The sequence below is a fragment of the Corvus moneduloides genome, chromosome 4 (genome assembly GCF_009650955.1).
Source record: "Corvus moneduloides isolate bCorMon1 chromosome 4, bCorMon1.pri, whole genome shotgun sequence".
In the NCBI taxonomy this organism is placed as follows: domain Eukaryota; kingdom Metazoa; phylum Chordata; class Aves; order Passeriformes; family Corvidae; genus Corvus; species Corvus moneduloides.
The window spans coordinates 38342765-38367821 of record NC_045479.1 but is presented as its reverse complement, the minus strand read 5'-3'; the positions used below and the strand labels follow the sequence as shown (position 1 = coordinate 38367821).

General features: G+C 36.9%; 1 protein-coding gene across 1 annotated transcript in view; it reads left to right on the top strand.

Moving 5' to 3' along the window:
• TRHDE (thyrotropin releasing hormone degrading enzyme) overlaps window positions 1-25057 on the top strand; it is a 209869-nt gene that overhangs the window by 75523 nt on the left and 109289 nt on the right. Inside the window, exons 4-6 of the mRNA XM_032105718.1 lie at window positions 3974-4128; window positions 10298-10411; window positions 21571-21708. Of these exons, the coding sequence (XP_031961609.1) occupies window positions 3974-4128; window positions 10298-10411; window positions 21571-21708 (407 nt within the window). The remainder of the gene's footprint in view (window positions 1-3973; window positions 4129-10297; window positions 10412-21570; window positions 21709-25057) is intronic.

The window sequence follows — 25057 nt, the reverse complement described above, 5'->3', positions numbered from 1 at the left end:
GTGGGGGTGGTTAAATGTAATGGAATCACAGTGATGAAGAAGGTGCTTTGATGTTTGCAAAAGAGTAGGGTGATAAAGGAGAGGAAAAGGCCCCACAAATTCATGGTACTCTGCGTGAGAGCTGGATCATTTTGCATTTAATCCTATCCTGTTCTAACCTCACTCTCATTTAAAGTAAGAGCGATGTTCCCAGTTGTATGCTTTGGGGAATATAATGGTTTTTAACAAAACCTAGAAGATACCATGATTGGCAAAGATTGAAAAACAGTATCATTTGTGCATATTGCACAGATACTAAGTTCATAGCTAAAAACCCCCATCAAATGTGTATTTGCTTTGGGACCAATTTAGGTGTGAAATTGCTAATTTCTATTTTGCACTGTGATGATAACTTGCTAGTAATGTCAGAGGATTATATTTTGATGTAAGCTCACATAGTTATGATGCCTTAATTAAGTGTTTGGAAAGAAATCAAGCTGTTGAGCTATGTACAATTTCTGTAACTTAATTTTTTTTCATGAAATTCACACAGATACGCATTTTTAAAAAACCCAAATGCTATTCTTTTATTCAAATAATTGTACTAGTATAACATGTTAGTGTGAAGCTTCAACACATTTTTTTCTTGTGATTTTATTTTAGCCATATAATTTTTACTTGTTGGTCATGAATTTAGTCTCTGTGAAGGCCAGGAGGTGGAAACCCTCCGTTATTCCAGCACTACACCAGGCTCTGCATTGCTGTATCAGGAAATCTCAAGTAACAGTTTTATGATGCATGAGGATATTATTCTCTGCAAGCAGTAACACACATTTCTATTTCCCCAGCAATATCCACATAATCAAACATTCACAAGTGCTTTACAAAGAATTTAATTAAATAGTGTGGAGAGTGACTGGATGCAGCATGTACACAAGCTGTTATATATTCAGTAGTTCCCATTTTGCAGTTAGTGCGGAACACTTCCGTGCAGTAATATGTGTGAATGATGTTTCCATCAAAATGTGCATCATCATTCCCCCTTTTGTAGCTTACTCCTTAAAAATGACACTAAAACCTTAACAGATGTCACCTCCAGGATCACAGGATACCTTGCTCAGGGCTCTAATGGCATGATAAACAGGGCAATACAAGTTCTCATGTTGAGACTTGAACATCACACATTGTTCCTCTGAAATCAAACGTTTATTACTCCCCAGAGAAAGATATAGATTATTATGTCTTTTACTACAAAACTAGATGTGTTTGGAATTTTATTTAAAGGTAGTAGAAATTTTTGAAGCCATCAAAGAGACTTGGATATTCAGAATTTAGATGTGGACAATAAGAAGCAAAAATATCTTGTGATGATGAGTATTTTCAGAGACCATTCTGTCAGTCAGTGGAGGTTAAGAAAGCCTCTCCTTTGGCATTAAAGTGTATCAGACCATGTACTAGAAACAGTAGTGTGGTCCTACTCACTCAACATTATTGGTATGCTCATGTCACCTGCAAGGATTAGCATTCTGGAAACTGACAGGGTTATCTAATATGTTTTGTTTTCTCTCTTCAGAAAAGCCCTTTCAGCAGTACCTGATGCATGAAAGGACTTTCAGGCATGCAGAGCAATGGGGCTGTGTTGGAAGAAAGTGATTTAAAATATCCCTCTGTGGTTGCCTACCTGCATGGCAGTTATTTGTCCATCAGATTGGAAGGTTTTATTGGTGTTCTCAGTGCTATAAAGTATCAGTCTAAACCAGCAAAGCAATACCAACGACACAAAGAGTGAAAGACAGTCTATAATTAGCCTGTAGATGTGTGAGGTGTGAGACCTCACCCTTGTTTCCCTGTTCCACAAGAGTTATTCCAGTTTATTACTGGATGACACTTACAACATCTGTCCATTTTGACTGGAAAGAAAGACCGAAAACTACAACTGAGCCCAAAGGAGAATAAAGAGACGAAAGGATCAGTGAAAAGTACGGACCTGGTTTTTACTTCGTGCTAGTTCTGTTCTGTATTTGAAGGAAAATGCTGAAAGCTTAATTGGGGTAAATAAGAACAGTATGCATCTTCTGAAGACACCTTTTGGAGGAAAGTTTAATTGGTGTAGGAGAAGTTGCAGCTTTCTTTACAGAGTTGAGAATGGGAGAGATCCCTGTTTAATGTTAATGAAGATTTGCCGTTAACTTCAGTGATTCAACCCAGTAATGTTTTTGTCTTTTTTTTTTTCCATCCCTATTCCTTCTTTGTATAGCAGGCAGGAGTTTTTCATTTTGCATGTCATTTGTAAGAAATTGCAGTTATTCTAAAAAAATTGTACAGTTCAAGCTTCAACTGAAGAAGAAAAGGAAAGCACATAGTTTTGAATTTACTCACATGTCTAATCTTGAACACCACATTTTGGATTTTCACTTCATTTTGTTTAATTAGGCTCATGTTCTAATGTCTGCTTTTCTATAAAATATTTATTCTTTAGCATTTGAAGTGTGTCTCTGTGATTTGGATATTTTTTGCATGTATTTGGAAGTAGCTCTTAGACTTACCTAGCTTCCACTAGGAGGCTGGTATTTTTATGCTTCTTAAAGCAGGCCCTTTTTAGGAATGCCACAATATAACCACATGCTCATTTCCCAGTATTTCAGTGGCAACTTCCTATGAATCTTGAAGTAGAGCTCCTGCAGTCTGTTCTCCAAGCCAATTCCAACACATGCATTGGCAACCCAAAACAGACAAACCTAGGAGAGGTTATTACAGTGCCGTAATACAATTTAGAGTATTACTTAGAATAATTAGGTCAGAATTTCTCTTTTTCATGTTAGGAAGTCTCCCAGTGAAGGACCATCTAGATAGACTTGTGATAACTGCTAATGAACTTGGTTTGGAAACAGAAGTAGTAGAGGCAAATGAGAGAGGAGTGTGGCAGCCCAGCTAATTAATTGAGAAGTCAGGCTAATTAGTTTGACTGGAGGGAGCACCATGCTGATGTAACATTGTAGCTTCCAAAATTCTGTCTGATTTGTACATGGGTTGCACTGGGCTTCTGATAGACAAGTTGTTTTTGGGCTCTTTTCAGATGTTTTTTGCTGTGAAGCAGCATTGTGCATTGGTTCATTCTGTGTGGAAATTTACTGTAATTTTAGATTTCTTTCCAGACTGATAGTCAATTTAGTTCTTTTCAATCTTCTGCAGTAAGATTTTTCTAAGACATGTATTGTGGTATTGTCTTGTTCAACCTCTTGCCACTGAAAGAGATTCCTTGGTGCTTTTTTTTTTTTTTTCCTTGATGAAGGACTGTCCCATCTTGTTCCTAATGTTTTCTTACTGAAAACTGAAGTAATGCTCCTGAAGTTGTGTATGGTTCCATTGTTCCAGCTGGCAGGGCTGAGAGGTGGCTCTCAGCAGTCTTGCTCCCCGAGGATGTGTGCTAGCAACAGTGCACACTGGAAGGTGCCTTGTTTATTAAGAACTGGGCATTCTGAACAGTTTACCATTTTTCTTGATGTTATGAAACAGTATTTCTTCAGTGCACCCCTTAATGTCAGTCATTACATACAGTTTGATGTGTAAGATGTTCATAAAGGAGGTGCTTTAATGAAAAGATAAAAAATACTTGTGGTAAAAGTCTGTGTTACTGTGCTGATGTGGTATAGTAAACATGAGAAGCAGTATCAAACCTAGAAGTAAATGAACAAGGTGTTGTAAATATGCTGGATTCTGTATAGAAAGCTTCACTAGAAATATTAAGTATTGTATTACATCAATAACATGGTAATCATTTGTGAGCAGATAGTTGTGTAAGATAAAAATGAGTATTTTATTAATGTTTCCTAAGAAATACTACTAAAAAGCTGAAATTAAGGTTTTGTTTTGTTTTTTTTTCCCATGTACATAGTTTAAAATGCTTTTAGTGACGATTTATGGTCCTTCTTACAATAGTTCTTCAGCATAGTAGTTCCCACAAGGAGTTAACATACATTATTTCTATTTCTAGATCTGTTAGCTGTGCCTAAGCATCCATATGCTGCTATGGAAAACTGGGGACTGAGTGTTTTCGTGGAGCAAAGGATACTGCTAGATCCAAGCATTTCTTCTATTTTATACCTACTGGATGTCACCATGGTCATTGTACATGAGCTATGTCATCAGGTATTAAAGGTGTTCATGTATTTGATCTTAATCTCAGAAACCGTGCACTCCTTTTCAGAACTGAAAATGAATTTGTATTGTACATATGGATGGTTGTGATTTCTATTGTAACTGGAATCCATATAACATGGAGGTCTGTAAGACACATCCCTACAATACAGAAACTGTGAAGACTCAAAATAGAGATAGAAGAGAAAATGGGTAGCAATGAACAGGTTCCCTGTCTTATCTAGCGTTATATTCTGTGTTTGTGTGTCAGGGTATTTGTTGCTGATATGTAGAATAAATATGTTGATAGCAGATTTGTGCTAAGTTTAATGTTCATGTAAAAAAAATATTTTGGCTGAAGTCAGTTTGGTGGTAGTCTTTTTCTTCTGTCACATACACACATCCATTTTCTTTTTCTTTCCACATCTTTTTGCAATTTGGTATTGACCCTTTTTGTTCACTAATGGTGGATAAGCATGTCTTTATGTGTGCAGAAACTATTGTGTCAATAAGAAAACTTAAAATAATAAACCCGTATTACAATTTATTTTACGTTTTTCCCATCTTCTTATCTCAAACTAAACACGTTACAAGTGTTAGGAATATTGAATTGAATGCAAATGTTATTGAAGAAATTTGCTACAGGGGCAGGAAATGCTTTCTTACACTCATAAGAGGCATAATCATAGCCTTCAGGTTAAAATGAATGAAATCCTACTGTGTAATCACCATGGCTTACATCTGTGACTTTACACAGTATTCTTTAAAGGCAATTCAAATTCTTAACACTTTCTGCAAATAAAAAGTACCGTGTAAAAGGGAGCCATTGTAATGGCATTCTGGCAGATGAACATGAAAATAATGTTTGGTTCTTATTCGTGTTTCACATTAAATTGGCCGAAGAATATGAAGTCCTCAACTAAAACATGAAATTTTTATTTAAAGCTACTGGTAATTTTATCTTGATACTATCATCTGATTTTGCTATAAGCTCTTCACTGTGCAGTACAATAGAGCAGTACATGGTTCTGCTAGAAAAATTACAGTGCCTTAGGAATCATGTGTGGAAAAGATACATTAGGTCATCCAGTCCCAGCTCCTGTGAGTATTAGATTTTTCCATGTGGTGTGTTTGTAGTGCCGGGTTCAGTGCTCCCGATTACAGGGTTATATGGCTTCCCTTAAAACCTTTTGATTAAATCTGATAGTAAGTAAGTTTTTCGAAGTGTTCAGCTTAAGTCGTGGTTTTTCTGAAGTCCTTCTGTAGATGCTGAAAAAGGCTGGCAGAGAAATTTTCCTATTTTTTACAGCTGCTTGGAAAGTCTCCTTTCTCATGCAAGCTAGCTGTCAACAGTGTAGAGGGTTTTGTAAACCAAGGCTTTATCCCACAGGTGCAAACTTGTTATGCACAGTCTTGTTTTCCACACTGAAGAAAATATTTTGAAATAGGTGTCGTAGCATTCAGCCAATCACTCTGGGAGGCATATGGTCAAGCACCCAATAATGTTATACCACTTTTGCAAATAATGCTATATAAATGAGTCTGTAATTAATTAAATAATCCCATTTTATCCTGAATTCATATCGTGATTTCTCGCCATCCCTACGGACAACAGCGACATCCTTCCATTACTTCCAGTTATTCTTTGCACTGCTTTGATAATTTCCTGTACTTCCAGAGCAACTTATATCTCAGATGTGGGCAATTATCACATCAGTAACTGGCCAAGTTTGTTTATTTGATCTTATAGAAACTAAAGCCTTTTCACATTGTTCTGGGAATTTTAGAGGATCATGAAGAGGGCAAAAACTATAGCTGAATTTATTTTAGGGTAGAAATATGATCATAAGGTGGATTTAAATGACCTTAAAATTGCAGATGGAGGTTTACTTGATGTCCATGTAGATATTACTTCCAGTGCTGTTGGCTTAATTAAAAGTAACTTCATCTGTTCCTCTTGCTGCTGTTTCTGTTTCAGTGCCATGCAGATCAGGTCTTTGCTCAGCTGCTTCACTGGATAACTAGACAAGATAGAAAATAGTCAAGTTAAAGAACTGTTATTTCTACTTTTTGGATACAGAATAGAGTCACACGGAATATGGATTGTTCACCTGCAAGTAAAGTTTAAAGGGAGAAACACTCAAAAAATATAACCCGAAAAACACTGTCTAGCACCTCCATCACATTGCCTTTATTTAGCTCTTTTTGCTACTTCTATCTTACCATACTCAGAAGCCCCTCAAGGAACTCTAAACAATACTATCTTAGCTGAAAATGTACTGAACCGAGACCAGGTTGGGTCCAGGATCTCTTGCCTCTGCTGTTAGCCTGTGGTGACACATGAATATTTTTCCCCTTCACTCATTTTTCCACATAGAGTGACAGAAATTAATCAAAATCTCTCTGGTGCAAGCAAAGCTAGAGTCCACATCTCAAGTTTTACTTTTTATTTATTGATTTTTTTTTTTTAAATTTCAGGGAAGGGGAAATGGAACTCTTCTAAAATATGGGGTTTTTAAATTTATTTTAATTTTTTTTTAAGAATTGTGTCATTGTCTGATTTCCCTGACTTTAAACCCATGACTTCAAGATTTATGGAACGTATCTGGGCATGTAGTAAACTGATCTGCATGAGACCCCTGTTACTTAGAGTAACACAGCGATTGCTTTGCTAATGTTGTTTACAAGGTTAGAGAAATCAGATGAATATTAAAAATCCAGATTGTTGCCTTTAGATTTGACTGTTTAAAAATTGTAATTACCAAACCTGCTGTGTATTAATGCTTGAGCACAGTACTCAGGACAGACAGAAAATGAGAGGCAGCATTGCAAAAGGACAAATTCTGTGGTTGCTAAAATACAGGTAAAAATTGTGTAAGAAAGAATTTTATGTCCAGTTCCTTCACAGCTGACTTTGTCATGCTTGACCTGGTATTTTAGATACATGTCTTAGGAGAGATACGTGAAAATTACTTAGGTAGTTTTGGTTCAGTAATTTTGTAGGGTGCTATTCCTTTGATATTTCAGCTTGAGTGTTTTCTCAGAATATTTTATTTATTTAATTAAAAAAAAAAAAAAAAAAAGATTGTATGAGTGTTTTGGCATAAATGCCTGTCCTCCAAGCTCCAAACCATGAGCTGGTCAAAACATATGTATTTCTACCAGCTTAATTTGATAGCTTGAAGTAATTACCATAATTTATTAAAATAATTCTGTTAAGGTAGTAATCAGTTTTATATGCATATCATAGATCAGTTCCACCTACAGCCTTTGAAGAAAGAGTCATTTGAATTTATGCATCATGATTTTTTGTGATAGTTTTCCCACCTGAGCACAAAACTTGGTGTGACAGATTGACTTACAGAGGCATGAAAGCAGAAAGAAAATTAAAAACTTTGGAATCAACATTTTTTTAAAACATTCTGTAAAGAAAACATATGGGAAAGAGTGTCCTTTCAGTGTATCTGTAAATTAAATACCTTCTACATGTCAGGTTGAACATAATACCTGAGGGAGATGAGAAATTTATGTGATCAATGCATTTCAAAATGAAGTGATGGTCGTCACTCCAGGCAGATAGAGCTCATAGTCATATACGCAAATAAATAAATAATCACTTAAAGAAATTAAATGCTTTACTTACAGTTTTCCTTTCAGACATGTAACACCTGGGAAGATAATAGCACCTTTCTGCTGGAAATTCTGGCTTTCTTACTTGCAGCCTCTGGGTATTGCTCTGTCTCTGACATCCATAACCCTCTCTGATACTGTTCAAAAGTAGTTAAGCAAATTCCCTACATTTTCATACTGATATCACATGCTGTTTTAATGACTTTAAAACATTTCTTCCTTTAGGTGGATAATTAAACAAATCATTTTAGTTGTATCATTAATAAATGAACCCAGAAAACTCACAAAGGAGTAGAAGAAATTCTCTTTTGTGACATCATAAATTGATGTCATTAATTCAAATGACTGGACAAGGTATTATGAACTTCACAACCATTATTTTTTTTAAATCTCTCTGACTAGTCATAATTCAAAATGACTATTCTACTACTGGTTTTATATTTGTTCAGTAGTACTCTAGCAATTCAGGAAATGAACTCTATGCTGTTGTGTTTAGTCATTAGAAGTCATTTAAGCAACTTACTCTAGTATGAATTTAACTTCCGTACTTCTTGGTGTATGAAAGTTATATTCATTTCAATGTTTCAAATTCTGAAAATGCATTAGCTGTGTGAATATATTTCCAGTATTTCTTTGTCTTTTCAGTTAAATGTTCTTAAGATCAGGATCTATGTTTAGTGGCCCTGTAGAGAGTTAATTTATTGATAGCCTTCAATTACATGATGAATACTGAGTGTGCATTAAGTTTAGCTTCACATGGTGTATGAATATGACTTCTATCAACCTCAGCTTTTCTCTCTGGATTCTTAAGTTGATTGTCAGTGACATTCATTGCCACGTTTTTCTTCATTGAAATTCTATTTGCTGAACCTTATATGGCCATGTGGTAATAATCTTCCTGCTAGTCTGGTGTTTGCCTGCTAGCCTGTTGCTTGAAGCTCTGGTGTTCACTTCAGTACGGATCCTCGTTGCAGCATTGATCCTTCTGTGGTGTCATTTGCACTCCACAGAGACATGCACAGAAGTGACATCTTTCATTCAGGTCCCAGACAAAGCCTTCAGACAAGCCAGCTGTCATGAAATCAAACTGCTTATGGGCCAACTCCACTTTCATTCATTCCTCACTCTCCTTACCGTTCAGCATCACTTCCTTTGCTCCGAGTCTCTCCCTCTAGAATACTTAATTGCTGCTCCCTCTCTGTGTATTTTTAGAGCTTGCTTACACGTGAAAGCTCAAAATTATCTCTGTTGATTATGAATTTAAGTTTTATAAATATGAAGAGAAAACTGGCAGATAATTTTACTTGAAGTTTTGATATTTGTTTGGCAGAAGAGAGGCTACAGAGAGTGTGAAATATGTTTTCATAATACTATGTTTCTGTTTTTACCACTTGTGTAACATTATTTGGGTTGCACATTACAATCATGTAAATCATTTAAATAATCATTTGAACAGGGTCATCCATCAGCAGACAAATATATGACATCTGATTCCCTGTGAATTCTTGTCCTCATCCATCTTCCAGTGATCATCCTTGCTCTGTGTAAAATCCCTCTGACACCTTCATGTCCTGTACTGTGAGATTTGTCTGTTGAGGTCTTAGTGAGCAGAGTATGTAATTGTCGTGTTCTTGACTTCAGCTCAGCTCAGACCCTTCTCCTCTTTTCAGTTGATGATCATTATGTACTTATGGAATTTATGGAGTTTAGTTATCCTTGAGATTTCTGTCCTCCTTGCTAAATTACATTGAAGTCAGTGGGGATGTTGAAGAACCACCTGGAGGAAATGGGAGAGACAGGCAGCTCAAGTAGGGTTGCCTTGTATATACACAGGTGGGCTGAGCCGTTTCAGAAACCTCTGCTTCTGGTTGCTGTTTGGGAAGGCTGCAGATGTCCTATAAGTTGTGTATGAAATTTCCTAGGCCTTCGTGAGTATCTCACATACCCTAGTATGTTCTCTAACTGGCATTAACTACCTGCTTTTAGGCATCTGAGTCCTACCCACAGAGAGATGGCATTGTTTAAAGCTGGTTTCCCTAGGAAACCTGCCAAGGAGAGGAGCATCAGCAGTATTGTAAAGCTTATTGGGCAGACAGTGAGGAGAAAGAAACGCTAAAATTTAGGTCTGGGGTGGAGAATGCGTTCCCATTTTCACATGTATGCTTTTCAATATTCACACTATATAATGAAGTTTCCATGTAATGGATCAGATTACTTGAGTTAGAAGCCTTTTTCTGTCCAGTGTCTCTGTTAGTCTCTTAAACCTAGGTGAGCATCTATTTCAGAGAACTGAAGTTGACACTGAATACTGTCCTCAATGCTTTTTTTCCCCTGCTTGTTCTTTTCTAATTTTTTACTTCATTAACTTGTGCATCCTGTAACATTGAATTAATTAGAACAAGAAAAATACAGTTAGTGAGTTTCAGTGGGTGGTAAGTACTACTGTTTTTATTAATACGTGTAGAGAATGTGTTTGTCTAAATGAAATATGTGCAAGCATGGTTTCCTAAAGGTTGTTAAAGTTGTTCATTTGAACTTTTTGGTGTTGCAGTGGTTTGGTGACCTTGTGACTCCAGTTTGGTGGGAGGATGTGTGGTTGAAAGAAGGTTTTGCTCACTATTTTGAATTTGTTGGGACAGACTACCTCTACCCAGGATGGAACATGGTAAGTCAGTTCTGTTTTGTTATGTGGAGACTCCACAGAGAAGTTGCTCTGCTGTTAGACTCCTGCTTCTGTTATAGACAGGGACTGCTGAAAAATACCAAATGATGCATGCAAGTATCAGATGTTGAATGAAGCAAAATCACTAGGTGTGAAATAATTTGACAGCATTCCAAAAGTGTAATCTGCAATCTATTGCAGAAGAAATAATGTCATGTCTATCATAACCCAGCATTAAAATAGCTATTGTCTCTCTGCTCAGAAATATTTTGGATTAAAGCAGTTATGATTTAACATGGACTGTTTTTTAAAACATTGAGAATATTGAATTTTATCCACAAGATAAATTGGAAAGAACTGTTTGGCTAAAGCATTCTATAAAACTGAGTGTATTTTTTTCTTACAGTATTCTGTTCTCCTCTCCCTAAATATATTCTTTTTATCTTCCTGGTATTGTTTGGGTATCTAGAGTAAATGCTAAATTAAATGGGTTGCATGAATTGAGAATCTAGGTTTTGGTATCGTTTCTAGCCGTACACAGTTGGACATACTTTTCCAACCAGTGTGCAAATACTGGAGCTCTCTGAGGGAACTGGGAACTCCAAGCTGGGACATTATTCTGGAGTTCTTCTGTTATATCACGTTGTACCTAGTTAGTTTATATGAAGTGCTGTAGTCCAGCTATATTGTATTTATAAGAAAAATAAGAGAGATGAGACCTCAGTACAAGGAAATCAGGTATGACACTATGTTTAAGGTTCCTATAGAGATTTTGTCCATTGGAGGCATGTTTATGTTTGCTAACCTTGCGTGTTCACACATTTAATTACATGGCAGAATATTTATTATAGATCGCTGTTGCCTGACAGAGATTTTTTGGGGCTTGGATGTTTTGCTTAAACTCTTAAAAACTGACTTCTGAATTTTTTTCCCCATTTCTGTGTGCTTTCTTGAATATACTTATTCCATTAACTTTCGTGTGCCATAAAATGAAGATGCTATAATTATGAGTTAAAGCTAATTAAAAAAAAAATTCTTGTATACAGGTTAGTCTTGAGTTACTTATGCTTCTTGTGAAATTTGGATTCTTTGTAGTATTTTAAATTTTTCTTTCAGGTGTCAATTTTGGTTTATAATTGCATTATGAAAAGGAAAACAAGTCTTTATCTGAACTGACAACTGTCTTGCATAGGTAGGCTTGTGGGTTTACCTGGCTTTGGCTATATTAAAACTCATTCTATTAATCTTTATGAAGAACACAACCTGAATTACAATGTAAGGGTTCTAATTATGAATGCAATGAAATCTGGCAGGCCTTTGTGATTTTAGCATAGCAAAGTGTCATAGATGACAACATTTATACACTGAATTTTATCTTCAAATTATCAGTCATTTGTTCTTCACATAATCAGTCTAACAAATTCGGAATAACTTTGCTTTAGAAGTCATTTGGAATATAGTATATTTGCTTGAAATTTCTGTGGAATGAATATAATGTTCACTGTTATGCAAATAACATGCCCATGATGTGAAATCTTGGCATCTTAGCAGAATACAAGCAAGAAGAGTGGATTGAACAAAGGATGGCAGTTAAACTGGGAAATCAGAAATGTGCTGCATAAATTAGAATTAACTGCAGTAATATTGCTGATATTGCTGTGCCTGAAAAAGTATTAATCTGTCAAGTTTTTCCTTAAATTAAAAAGAAGGGAGGCATAAACTGTTCATAAGGCTTTGGATATCTTTGGCTTTTGATATAAAAATGATTGTACTGACATATTTAAATGATGAGAAAATGAGATGAAACTCATAATGAGTTAAACATGCTTCATTCTTTTCCAGACTAGAGTAGGAATCAATATTGTCATGCTTCACATGTTTATTACAGAGATTGTAGGAAGAGGAAGCAAAAGTTAGAGTTACTGATATTTGGCTTCCTGGAAATACTGTTATTGTTATAAAGTGCATTTGCTGTTTGAACATATTGACTGACACTTGTAAACTCGAAAAAATTAAAGTGATCATGTATGAAAAGAGAAACATTTCCAAACAACTAACTGTTTTTCAGAAGACAAGGATGAAGTACAAGTTGCAAAAACGAGAACTACAAACCTTATTTTTTGTCATGATGGCCAAGCAGTACAATATTCCAGAATTCTGGTTGGTGTTTTGTCAGCAGTAATTCATACCTTTGAAATACAAATAAAAAAATGTATGGTGTATGTTACCACAGCTCTTTGTGTCAGGAAAATAGAGTAATAGACCAAAATCCTCTTTATTTTTAAAGAATTGGGAAAGTTGGGTAGCTAAGTTTTTTCTCGCATAGTTCTGAAATATTAACCTTGGAAGTTTGCTCAAGAAGCCCATGGATTAAAATGTCAAATTCAGCTTATTTTCAGCTTACTAAAGTATTTTTTTGTCACGTTCTTTTTTGGATAAATGTAGAAACAGAAGACTGGTAGTCCATTTCAGAAAAAGGACATTTGTTTGGAAATGCAACTTGGGCAATATGTATACATTTGAAAAAATTGAATCTATCTACAGCTTCCTCTCTAAGTTGTTGGATCTTTATAGGCTACAGGCACATAAGCTTTCACCATTAAGGCTTATAAACCCCTAAAGTCTTGATACTACGGGTCTGAAGGTGCTTCTTTTTTAGCAGAGCTGAACATTTTTCAGCGTCCATCTTATGTGGCATTCACAGCCTTGCTATGGCTGAACCTGAGACTCTTGAGAGGAGCTGTCAAGCGTGTTCACACCATTATTACTTAAACCAACAGCACCAAGTTCTGCACAAAATGGAGATCCATGGTTTTTTGTCTGAAATCCATTTCTTGGCTTTCCCTTCTTCTCTAGGTTCTTTAGCTTGCTTAAATATTTCTTCCCCCTACCATTTTTAATTTTATCAGGTTTTCTTCAATTGTCTTGTAGACTCTTTTACAACAGGAAAGATGAATGGATAACAGTGATAACTGCCATGGAGCTGCAATACTTTATTGACTATTCCAACAGGTCTGGAATTTCTTGTGTTTTCCAGAAGGCATTTACTGCCATACTTCATCTTGCTTGCATAATTTTAATGAAAAAGGAAATCCAGTCCTTATTAAACCCTTGCTATCCTTATGTCCTGCATCCTCTGGCTGAGTTCACTTGGTCTGTTCAGCCTGGAGAAGAGGAGAGGGGAGACCTCATGGCAGTCTACAACTTCCTCGTGAGGGGAAGCAGAAGGTCAGGCACCAATCTCTTCTCTGTGATGCCCAGTGACAGAACCCGAGTGAATGGCCTGAAGTTGTGTCAGGGGAGGTTTAGATTGGATATCAGGAAAAGGTTCTTCACCCAGAGGGTGGTTGGGCACTGGAACAGGCTCCCCACAGAAGCGGTCACAGCACCAAGCCTGACTTCAAGAAGTGTTTAGACAATGCTCTTGGGCACATGGCGTGACTCTTGGGAATGGTCCTGTGCAGGGCCGGGAATTGGACTTGATGATCCTTGTGGGTGTGTTCCAATTCAGTTAATTCTGTGATTAAAATTTTGGGTGAAGAACAGAATGAAGAGGCATTCTGATGGAGGTGTTTGTTATCCATTGCAGTTAATGTAAAATACATCAAAACTTTTCCAAGGAAGGGAATGACATTTCGCTGGTTTTAAAACAGGTTGCCATCAAAAAGCAACCGCAGCTGGATGTGAGTTTTTGGGCTGTAAGGTCTTATGACCAATACAAGGTAATCTCACCTCTGTGGAAGGGGCCTTTGCTGGTTTTAGGATCAGACAAAAGAGAAAATTACAGCAGAAACCTCCATGCTGGTAATTTCCACTTCAGAGCTCTGTCTTTTCTCATCTACCCTGCTCACCTTCCTCCTTTCAGAAGCCTGTTTGCAGCTATATATTCCATCTTCCTCTTGGCTTGTTTCTCTCATTATCCTGAAGTCCTTTGCATGTGGCTTTGTAGAGGAAGGAATTCAGCTGAGGCTTGCAGATCCAGGAATTTATTGACTGATCTTTTCCCTCCATATTTTCTAGTAGAAGGAACCATCATGTTTGTCCTTGAATGTCTCTGGTACTGGGGTAGGTTTTGAGGACTATGACAGCAGGAATTACTGGCATGTAATTTGCCCTTACATCCATCAAATGAGCATTAAATACTTTAGCAGTCAGTACCTGGCTTGATGCTGAGAAAGCATTTCACAGAGCCCAGCTTCCTTCTCTGTTTTCTTTATTATATAAAAGTTAGCTTCACTGACAACTTTATTGGCTGAGTCAAGGTGTAGCACATCCGCAGTAGCTTTGAATCCTATGTCTTCTTAAGCCATTAATGTCCTGGGATAAGATTTCTCACTTTCTTGTTTGCATACTGCTTTTATAATTAAGGACGGTCATATCTGCCGGAATTTTTCTTAGTACTAAATTAAAAACTTTGTACCTATATAGGAGGGTGTATTTCCTCCTTCCTTAAGTGAGCTGTGCTTCCTTTACACTGTTAGGTTCCTCAGTCTGGACAATCCTGCCATTACTACAGAGAGTTGAAAATAATAATGAGGTTGCATATCATGGTGTCTGTATCCTAAGAAATAGATAAATGATCTTAGTTGCCTGTCTTTCTCATTGAGTTGGTTGAAATAATGAGTGAATTCAGCCATTAGACACGTGCATATCTTTAATGTGCTTTGACTCACATGCCTCCTAATGCGTTTGCCTCCATCTGTAAATATTTCTACGGCATTGTTTAGCTCATAGAAAACCCAGAAAATCATTATAACTTTCGAAGTAGACTTAGGATATGGACTTTTTTGATTTATTTCATTATTATTTTGGCATTTCAGACCTGAGCTATAGCCTGCTTGATCCTTCTAACCCAACATAAATATCATGCTGGCTCAGCATTCAGGGAGATTCAGCCTCTCGTTTTTTAAAACTACTTTCATCTTTTCTTTTTTGGTTAAAGGCTCCCCGTGCTGGTGAAAAGTAAGCCTTTAATTAATACCACATGGAGTGTTTTTCCTCCAGTAACTGCTCAGTGAAGTCAGTCTTTGTATGATTTTTTTGTTTTAACTCGACTATGGGGGAAGCTTTCAGTGTAAAATTAACTAGAATCTCATGTATAATTGACTTTGGCAGGAAAAAAAGAGATTGTAAAGGTAAGGTGCAAGATCTTCTGTTTTATAATAACTAGCCCTTTTTAAGTATACCAGTTAAGAAATCCTTATACTAAATTTTGCTTATAACTAAAAAAAAATTTCTGTTTCCACATTTTCTTCCTGAAGACAGATTTGCATTTTTTTTTATGCTCTGGCAAAGTAGATTAATATAGGGAATTCTTTAAGTAGTTAAGTCTTAATAGTTAGAGATCAGACATAAGTGAGTATCAACATTTAGATGAAATATTTATTCAAGAGATTAAGTACAGGTTTGGAGAATGTCAGTGTCTCTTCTAGCTTCGTGTCATTTTCTGCTCATCTTTAGACAGCAGTTTAAATGACATTATGATGAGAGCTTTAGAGTCATGTGAGTTCAAACCTTCTGAGTTCAGGGTTTAGATGAAGCTTTAGTTTCAGAAAAAAGCTTTACTCAGCTGGCTGAATTTCAAATAATTTTGAATTAGTAGACACTTTGTCTTAAATAAAGATGAGAGAGAAATTTTACAGCAACTTTTGCTTGCCTCAAGGCAAGGGCTCATTACAGGGTTGCCCTGTTGAAACAAGATTATGCATTTCATCAGGAAGTGTGGTTGATATGGGAAATTCAGTGGAAAAGTTTAGTTGTATATTTGAGGGCATTATTAACTGATGGACCACTTCTCAAATTTTCAGCAATCCTGAATGTGTTACCACTTTATTTTAAAGTTGTGGCAGTGTGCATTTGCTTGGAGCACAAACTGGTAAGTAATTTTTGGTGTGTCTGCAAAACATCTTTGGTTCCTTCAGGACTTAGCTTGCTGAAACTCATCACTTTGAGGTTGAAGCGCAGTTGAGGTGTGCAGTACCTGAGAAGTATTTTCATGGATGGTGACCTCTGACGGTTGTTGCTGGAAGTTGACTCAGTATACCAACTACATCTTAAAGCCACTTTTCATTTACTGTTTCTTGAATTGAGGTGATTTTCCTTTACAGATTTCCTCCATGGTGTTTGTATTAGAGGATAAGCTTCATACTTTGTTGCCTAATGTTTTAAAATGCTCTGAAGAGAAGTGTGTAAGGAAACTGCTCTGTTCATCTGTTTGCTTAATGACTCTATTTCAGTGAAGGCAACTACATACATGGTGGTAAAACATGATCTTGGAGAGTGAAATTGGCCTTTTTTTTGTGAAGTACTAGTGGTCAGTATGTGTTGTTTCCTTTTTTAATGCTCCCTTTTTTGTACTGCATCCTCTAATTCTGTAGGAATACATTTGGCATCATGCCTCTGGTGTACAACCGAATCAAAGCTCTATCTGATAAACAGAGTGGAGAGAGGAAACAGAAGTAGCTGGCAGAATTGCTTGAGAACTCCAAACCAGCAATCCATCTGCTTGGCAAAGTAAGCAGGTGGTCATGATGGAAAAGAAAATACATATCCAATTCTCCTTCCCAATACTCAAAGCTGCTGGTCTTCCTTAACTATGAACTCCTAGGACATCTACCCTGTTCTGTAACAACAAAAGTTGTCAGTCAGTGTGAAAATTTCTCAATAAATTTTGCAAGATCTTTGACAGAAAATGCAGAAAAGAGGGTTATGAAGGTAGGTATGGAGCTGTGACGTTCACAGCTGATCAATGTAGACTCTGTTGCAGGCCTCCTTCAGCAAACTGTACACATAATTGAAGCACACATCAGAGATGTAAATTAAAAAAAAAGCAGTCTGTAAATTGCTCAAGGTATTTACAAAAGATTACTATTGGAAAGTGAGAAAGAAACATTGCTTTCATTTGCAAGTTCTCAGGAGACTTCCTGTGCTATGACGGCTTGGGATTTATAAGCACATAGACAGAAAGAACTTGCTTTTGGATCTTATCTGGCCTTCATGTGTGTTACCAAACCTTAGATTTCCTCATAGATTATATTACTCTGTTTTTTTAAGCTTCACCCTGTAATATAGTTTATTAGAACTCATCTGCTGGTGTTCTTTGATTGCTTTCAAAATTTGCCCCTATATCTTTTTCCCTAGGGTGCACTTTCCTTATAAACCCAAATATTGTGTCTTGCAAGTGGTTGTTCTCTCAGGCATGAAAGATAACTTTTCTTCTTTGTATTCTTGATGGCTAGTAAAGCTCTTGTGGAGAAGATATTTTCAGAAAATTTGTCAGGAAAGTCATTTGCAGATTTGCACACCAATGTTAAGCTTTATTCGTGTAGATTTTGCAGTCCATAAAGTGTTCAAATGGCTGTCCCAGAACAAAGACAATGCCTTTAATACTGAGGCCTTTGATCTCTTTAGCGTACTAATTATCAGTTTGGGCTTTCATTATGCTGTTTCTTTAATTCCTTTTTCTTTTCATTTTAGTTCTTTTCCCTGGTATTTCATATTAATTTTTAGAAATTATTTTTATGTGACTAAGTTTAAGTATTATATTATTGTCATACTAACTACAACCTTACATTATACCTCAGTATGATATTCTGAAATCACCAGCAGCAACCCCTGTCCATTACATCATTGTTATCCTGTTATGCACAATAAATGTACCTTTCTTGAAGGTAAATGTTTCTTGAAGGTGCAGGCTTTTTTGACAAAAATGTTATTTCACAATTGGTTTTTTTCCATTTAGAGGTAGACTAGTTGAATGGTGGGCACCCTGTTGGAGATTTATGCATGAAGAGTGACCACTATGTTTTTTTCCCCAAGATCAAGGTGAATTTGAATGTTGGCTAAAGAGGAGAGAGCACAGAAAAAGGACGAGTCTGTCAGGAAAATCTTGTGCAAAGGCAGAGAAGGTCTTACTGGTGAGGATTAAAAGAAATCGTTCCTATGAAGAGACAAATAGTTGAATCTAGTGACTACAGATGTTTGGGAATAATCAGAAAATCTAGATATTTTAAAGACATGTTCATCTGATAACAGCACTTCAGTTCCTGCACCTGGAAGCATTCTAAAGAATAAGAAAGAGAGCAACCAGAAATAATTTTCATGTATTTTCTTTTCAACATGGGTCTGGTGTCCCAGACTTGGACTATGCACAGTTCAAGGAAAGCTCTGAGGAGAAGAGATGAAGAGTTGGGATTCCAAGTGCACAGTAGGCAGATAGGGAGTAGAGGAGCTTCCTCTTTGTCTTTAAAGGGAGGCACAAATTTGTGTGGAAGCAGCTCTGTCCTTATTTCAAACTCAGCTTGTGCTGCTGCAATACTGTTCCTGCTCAGAGCCCTGGCCCTGTGTTAGCACTGCATGGTGTTGCACTTGCATGCAGCTAATGACACTTTCCAAGCAAGGCTGCACAACTCACCTGAAGCCCTCTTTTCCTCACAGGTGGATCACAGTCTTTGGCCTTTTTCTTGCAGTTGAGCTCCCTCAGGGAAGGGTTATCTTGAACAGCATTTTGTCATTGTTTCAGTGTGTAGCTGCAAACCTGTCACCTATCATGTTGCCAGCTTGCTGGTCTCATTAAACACATTCCAAGATTGATTTCCTTTACAGTTTCTGTCCTGGGTGTTTCTTTACTCGTGTAGGTGTCAGTTAAAACAGATCAATTCCACTGTATGCATAGGCTAAAATAACTAGGGAATAGAAAGCCCTTCTTCCATCAGTATAAGCAGTTTGGTCAGACATGTTGACCTTTTCCCCTAAATGTGATATTAGGACTTCAAGAGCTGAGGTAGTGTTTCTTCAACATAATTAAGGCAGTTTTAGTTTCTTTCTGCACTTCTGCTTCTTGTTGCCTTTTCAAGCTGCAGGCCCCTTGTCAGCCAGCACTCTAGCTGTGCCTCCCTCGAGTTATATTTGAGTCTTCTTTTCCAGTCTGCTCTCAGGGGCTTTATACTAAAGGGAAAAGCTGAGAATGTTACAGAAATCCTTTTAGTTCAATAAATTTAGCTTTATAGGTCAAAATCCTGCTTAATTCTCACTAAAATGTAGGTTTGCATTTTTGGAGGCATACTAACTATTCCATTTGTATCCCAGTGTGACAGTCCACCGTAAATCTCAAGGAAGACTTTTTACCTATGGTAACTTGAATGAACGATCATGAATCTAAAATTCTCCTTTTCAGTCCTTCAGGACATAATCAAAGAAACAAACAGAAAACCAAAATGTAGCCTGTTCTTTTTATATGTTTCGTAGTTTTCTTCTTACAGCTTCACTTTATGTTTGCCATGTGCTGATTTTCTTGTTTCCAGTCCTGTATTTTAAGGTGTTAATTTATGATTATCCAGGGTCCTTTTAATAAGTTAATTCAACAGTAACAATCCACTGACACAACTGTTCTACTTGTGAGATCCAAACTTAAATTTGGAGACGGGTCCATATTTCTGTGTGTTCATACCTGTTTGTGTGACATACCATACATTTGATGGAACTGGGGCTTTGTTACGGACTGATAGAGAATTTGAGTGAAGTGTAACCAAAATATCTACAATTCTTTATACCTCAGCAGTTTTCCCCTGAGTAGGACTGTCTTTATAATTGTTTCCCTATACTTTTTTTTCCCGTTAATAAAAGGATAGTTACTAACGGCTTATGCCTGAGAAAATTTGAAAATTAACAATGATAGGAAGAAGACATTACTTTTCGTTTTACAAACCCTTCCTCATGCAGCCAGATGAGAACACTAAGAGTGTGTAGGCACTTTGCTTTCCTGCATCCTGTGTTTTTAATTGCCTGGATATACAGTCAGCTCAAGGTACGTTTCTTGTGCTCTAATGAATTTTAACGTAAAGGTTTATTTCCAGGTAGATCAGCATTGGAAGAGCTTTTCAGCTCTCTTATAAAAATAATTTAAAGTAACACATTGATACCAAAACCTTTCCACCCAAGAAATTCAACATAGACTTTTTAATGTAATTGTGTGTGTATTTTACCTGAGGACATCAAGGTGGCTTTTGAAAAAAATGCATAATTCCCTAGAATTTCTTTATATCATGGCAGTAGGTTGACATTGATTCAGGAATTGTTATAATTTAGATAAAGTTTGAGATGCCATTTCAGGGTGAAAAAGCTTATTTAAATCTTATGTAATTTTTAATTCACTCTTTGCATTTATTTGTGACTTGAAAAAAAACAAGTAAATAAAGCTCTTCTTTCCTGACACAGTGTTTTGGATAAAAGACATCTACATGAATGCATGCAGGAGTTTTAAGGGCATGTCATTTCTCAGGTGAAAAAGCCTCGTTTAGTTGTACTGTGCAAATGAGTGTAGCACAATGCATAGAGTATACATGAAAATTTCACTAATGTTGCTGCCACGGTAAATAGGCAGCAGTTTTGAAATACCTCTGCCATCCGTATTTATAGACGGTTTTGAAACAAATGCAGATGTTGGATGTTATTTGGGTTTGTACCTGCCTCTGATGTAGCTGTGGCTTTGAGTATGTAATTTAACTACATGCAGCTCTTTTCCCACTTGTAAAGAGAGATGATAGTGGTTTCCTTTAGAAGGAAATTACAAAGTTTGTAGAAGACTCAAGCTCTTGCGGAGAAAGGATTTCTATACTAGAATTATGAAAGACAGTGCAAGCATCTGCTGTGATGCTGCTGTGAGCTCTCTTCATTGTCCTGTCCCACGTTGATCTACTACGTGAACTTGTCACTAAGAGCCAAGTGACTTAAACTTCACTAAATAAAGCAGTAGTAATTGTATTTACCCATCTTTGTCAAAAGTCTTTGTACCTGCATATGCAATGAGCTCGAGGACTTGTAGCATCTATTTTTGTGATTGAGGACTTTGCCATTTTGCCGCTCTCCCCACCCCTTATGTGTATGAGTAGTCAGAATTCTAGTCTGCACATATGGATGCATTTTGATTCATTTAATGCTCTTTAATTTCAGTCAAGTTCCATTGCACCAAAGATTTCATGTCTGAGTCCATTCCATATAGCTGTTGAAGATTGTAGGAGGTCATGGTGGTTTACACTCAAAGCAGAAGGTCTGATTTTAGTCAACTGTAATAGTAGTCTACTGCCTCTGATAACTGTGCATCATTTCTATATTGCTGTAAATGTGTATTTTTCTGTGATACGACTGCATATGCTGTATTTCAGGAAAAGCAGAGATTTCTGACAGATGTCCTGCATGAAGTGATGTTGCTGGATGGGTTGGCCAGTTCACATCCAGTATCCCAGGAGGTGCAGCAAGCCTCAGACATTGACAGGGTGTTTGACTGGATTGCCTATAAAAAGGTGAGACTAACTAAGCTTATCTATATGATACAGATATGTCAGTAGCTATAAGAAGATCATGTTCTGTCTGTAAAAGAAATATCATTGTAAAACTACATATGGGAAACTTATCTGTGTGGAATGTATTTGGAATATTCTAAAGTGATTATAGCCAATTACATTCAACATATCAAGTGTTAGTAAATGTTATAAATAAACTTGAGAGGCTGTCAGAATTCAGTAAGATGATTTAGGGCTTTCTATTACTATTTCTTTTGTGACAGTGTTTGAGCTGAGTTAGATGCTTTAAGAAGCAGAATGATGTATGGTTTTTGTCCTATTGAAACTCTCTAGAAAACTTATCAAGGGCTAAAGTTAAGTGTAAAGTTTTTTTCTATGCATGAGAGTTTTTCTGTCAGCTAGTGAAAACTCTGAAGTCATTGCTGAACAGTGAGAGTGGAGAAACTGCCTTCTGGGGTGGTGAAGGAATATGTATTAAATTCAAGCAACTTTAGATTGTATTTCAATGATTCGAAAGTCTTTTTGGCCAGTTTCTGGATTCAACAGCTTCTGTTCAGGAGTGAGAGGGTTGCCATGCCCAGTGGATACAGCAGCATCTCTCCACTCAGCTGTTCTGGTGGCCAGTTCTCCTGAGTCTCAGGTGACACTGGATGGGTGCCTATCAGGGCATCATCCTGTAAATTTTGAGCCCAGGACCAGATCTAGCAAACTACTTTAAGGAATGGCAATGGAAGAATTTACTTACACACCTTCATAGGTGAGGAGATTAAAATAATCATTCTTTCACCTATGAAGTCTTTGTTTTCCTGACTGATAATTTGTCTGTCTGCTATTCTCTGTAGTTGTTCATCCTTTTAAGATACAAGCATTGTCTAATAGGAAGAAACTTTCCTCACTTGACTTTTTAGCTGTTCTTTTCACTGTTTCGGTACCTTCCTCCAAACACCTGACACTCTTCTGAGGATTAATTAGAGCAAATTTTAATATATCTTACATCTTATATTGTTTCTTTCCTACAAAACCTTGTATGCATGGATGCATGCATTGCTTACACAGAAAATCAGCTGTGGAAATAAGCTTATTTATTAGATATTCAGAATATTTGCCTATTCCTCTAGCTCTCTAGTGTCTGCCAATATAAATACCGTGGTGAATAGTATGTAAATAAAATCCAAACTGTAAAATTACACTAAAGACTTTCACCTGGTCAGGTGTGTGCTCAAATATTTTCAGGTGCCTCATAGCCCTTGATACACAATGAGTCCTGCTGGAGGGAAATTGTTAACTGGTGTTTCTGGGATGACTTTCTGGTTGTCTGTTGAGTGACCTTTTAAATTGCTGTAAAATATTAAGCTATCAGGAATTTTTTTCTGTTGACTGTACTAAGCTTTGGGTCAAGACCATCAGTGAGGACTTCTCTACTGTCTTAAAATATTTCAAAACAGTATACCACTATCTTTTCCCTACATTTTGGATTTTTTTTCATTCTCTTTAAACTTTTTTTTAAAATGTCCATCTTGTGCTCCCTGAGACCTTAGATTGTCCATGTGATCTCTCTGCACAATTTTCTACATGATATTGAAATGATGAAACTTTCTCCCATATAACTTTTGTTCAGTGAAAGGACAATCATAGAATGTCATTGTTATCTCATTGTCTACTTATCTACTACTATCTCATTGTTACCTACTGTCATCTATATGGCGTAAATCAGACACCGTGAAAGTGCCCATCTCTGCTAGACACTTAGCTGTCATTCTAAAGACATGCCTTTTTCTATACACTTCAGAAATGACCATTGAAAATGTGCTATTTAATTGCCTCAGAGTTGAATATATTTTTCATTTCCACTTTCTTGCCCTTGGTGATTGCATGTGTTAAGAAATCCATGACATAAACCCCTGAAGAATGGCACTGACGTAATCCCGCAAACAGAGTGAAACAGACACTACAGGCTGGCAGCACACAATGTTTTTGCACTTAAACTTTTGAGGGTAAAGTTTGCCTCATACAAAAGCATCATACTAGTCATTTTTCAGATAGAAGCATGTCATCCTCCATTAAGGCCACAAATAAGTAGAGAAAAATGAGAAGTCGTGATAGTTCATTAATAAACAGTACTGGTAGATGATTCAAGGCTCTCAAGTTGCATCAGAGAGTGCATATGTCTTCCTAGTGCAGCTGGAAGTGAGATAGTGTCCTCCCACGGTGACGGGAAAAGTGGTTATATCCCAAGTGCAGTAGAAAATATAGCCTGTTGAACACAAGAGTAGAACTGAGAATTGTTAAATCAAAGCAAAAAGCGTGACAGCCTTTCCACACCAGAAATAACTGACAGCAGGAATCATAGCCCTGGAGAGCTGCAGCATCAGAGGAGGAGGGAGTGCAGAAAGAATAACATGAAGAGCAACAATCAGCATGGAACAACCGGCTCTAATAAAATGGAGAAACAAGGCAGCTGCATCTCAAACGGAGCAGCCAGACCCAGAGCAACCTGAGGGAGGGCCATCCCAGACAGAACTAAAGGAGTCATAGCCATAGATGAGCAGCCACAGCCAGATAAGAGGAGGGATGAAAAGACATGTAGAGAGCCAGATATCTGAAGTAATTTCTGTCAGCCTGCTGCGTGCTTTGAAGTGTGCTGGTTGAAGATTCTGGCAGCAATCAGTGCAGGCCAAGACCATTATGATGGAGTGTAACTATAAAAGTACCCCCAAAAGAATATGCCTTGGCAAGTGACAAACAATAATCAAAACAAGGAAGAGGATGACTAGAATAGGGAAAAATATTCATTTTTTCCCTCCCTGTAAGCAAAATTAACCTCAGCAGTGAGATCAGTTACTGGTCCTGACTTTGTAATGCAAGCAATTAATTATTTCCTAAGCCCTTGTATGTATAACTTCCTTTTCCTTTTTAACTATGCCACATCTTTAAAATTTCCTTTTTCTGCTTTCTCTGTCAAGTGATGGAAGGAAGATCTGTTTCTGATAGTAATAAAGGGAAACCATGCTCCCTGCTTCCCCTTAAAAGCAACATTCTGGGTTAGGAGATATGTTCCTCTAAAACTTTACACAAAGAAAAATGCACAGCTTCCCTGTATTATGGCAAAGGAGAATTTAAGAAATTGAAAGCTGTGGCTTGCTCACCCTTTTGAGTGTAATTCTCTTTGAAAATTTACAGTATAGCATGTTCTGCAAGAATGTGGAATAACATGAGAGCTAATGCAGTCATTGTAAAGGCTCTCTAAAAATGTCATTCTTTTTACTTCTGTTCCTCAGACACTGGGAAGGACATTCACACTGTAATAACAAAATAACAATATAAAAACAAAACAAAACCCCCAAATCAC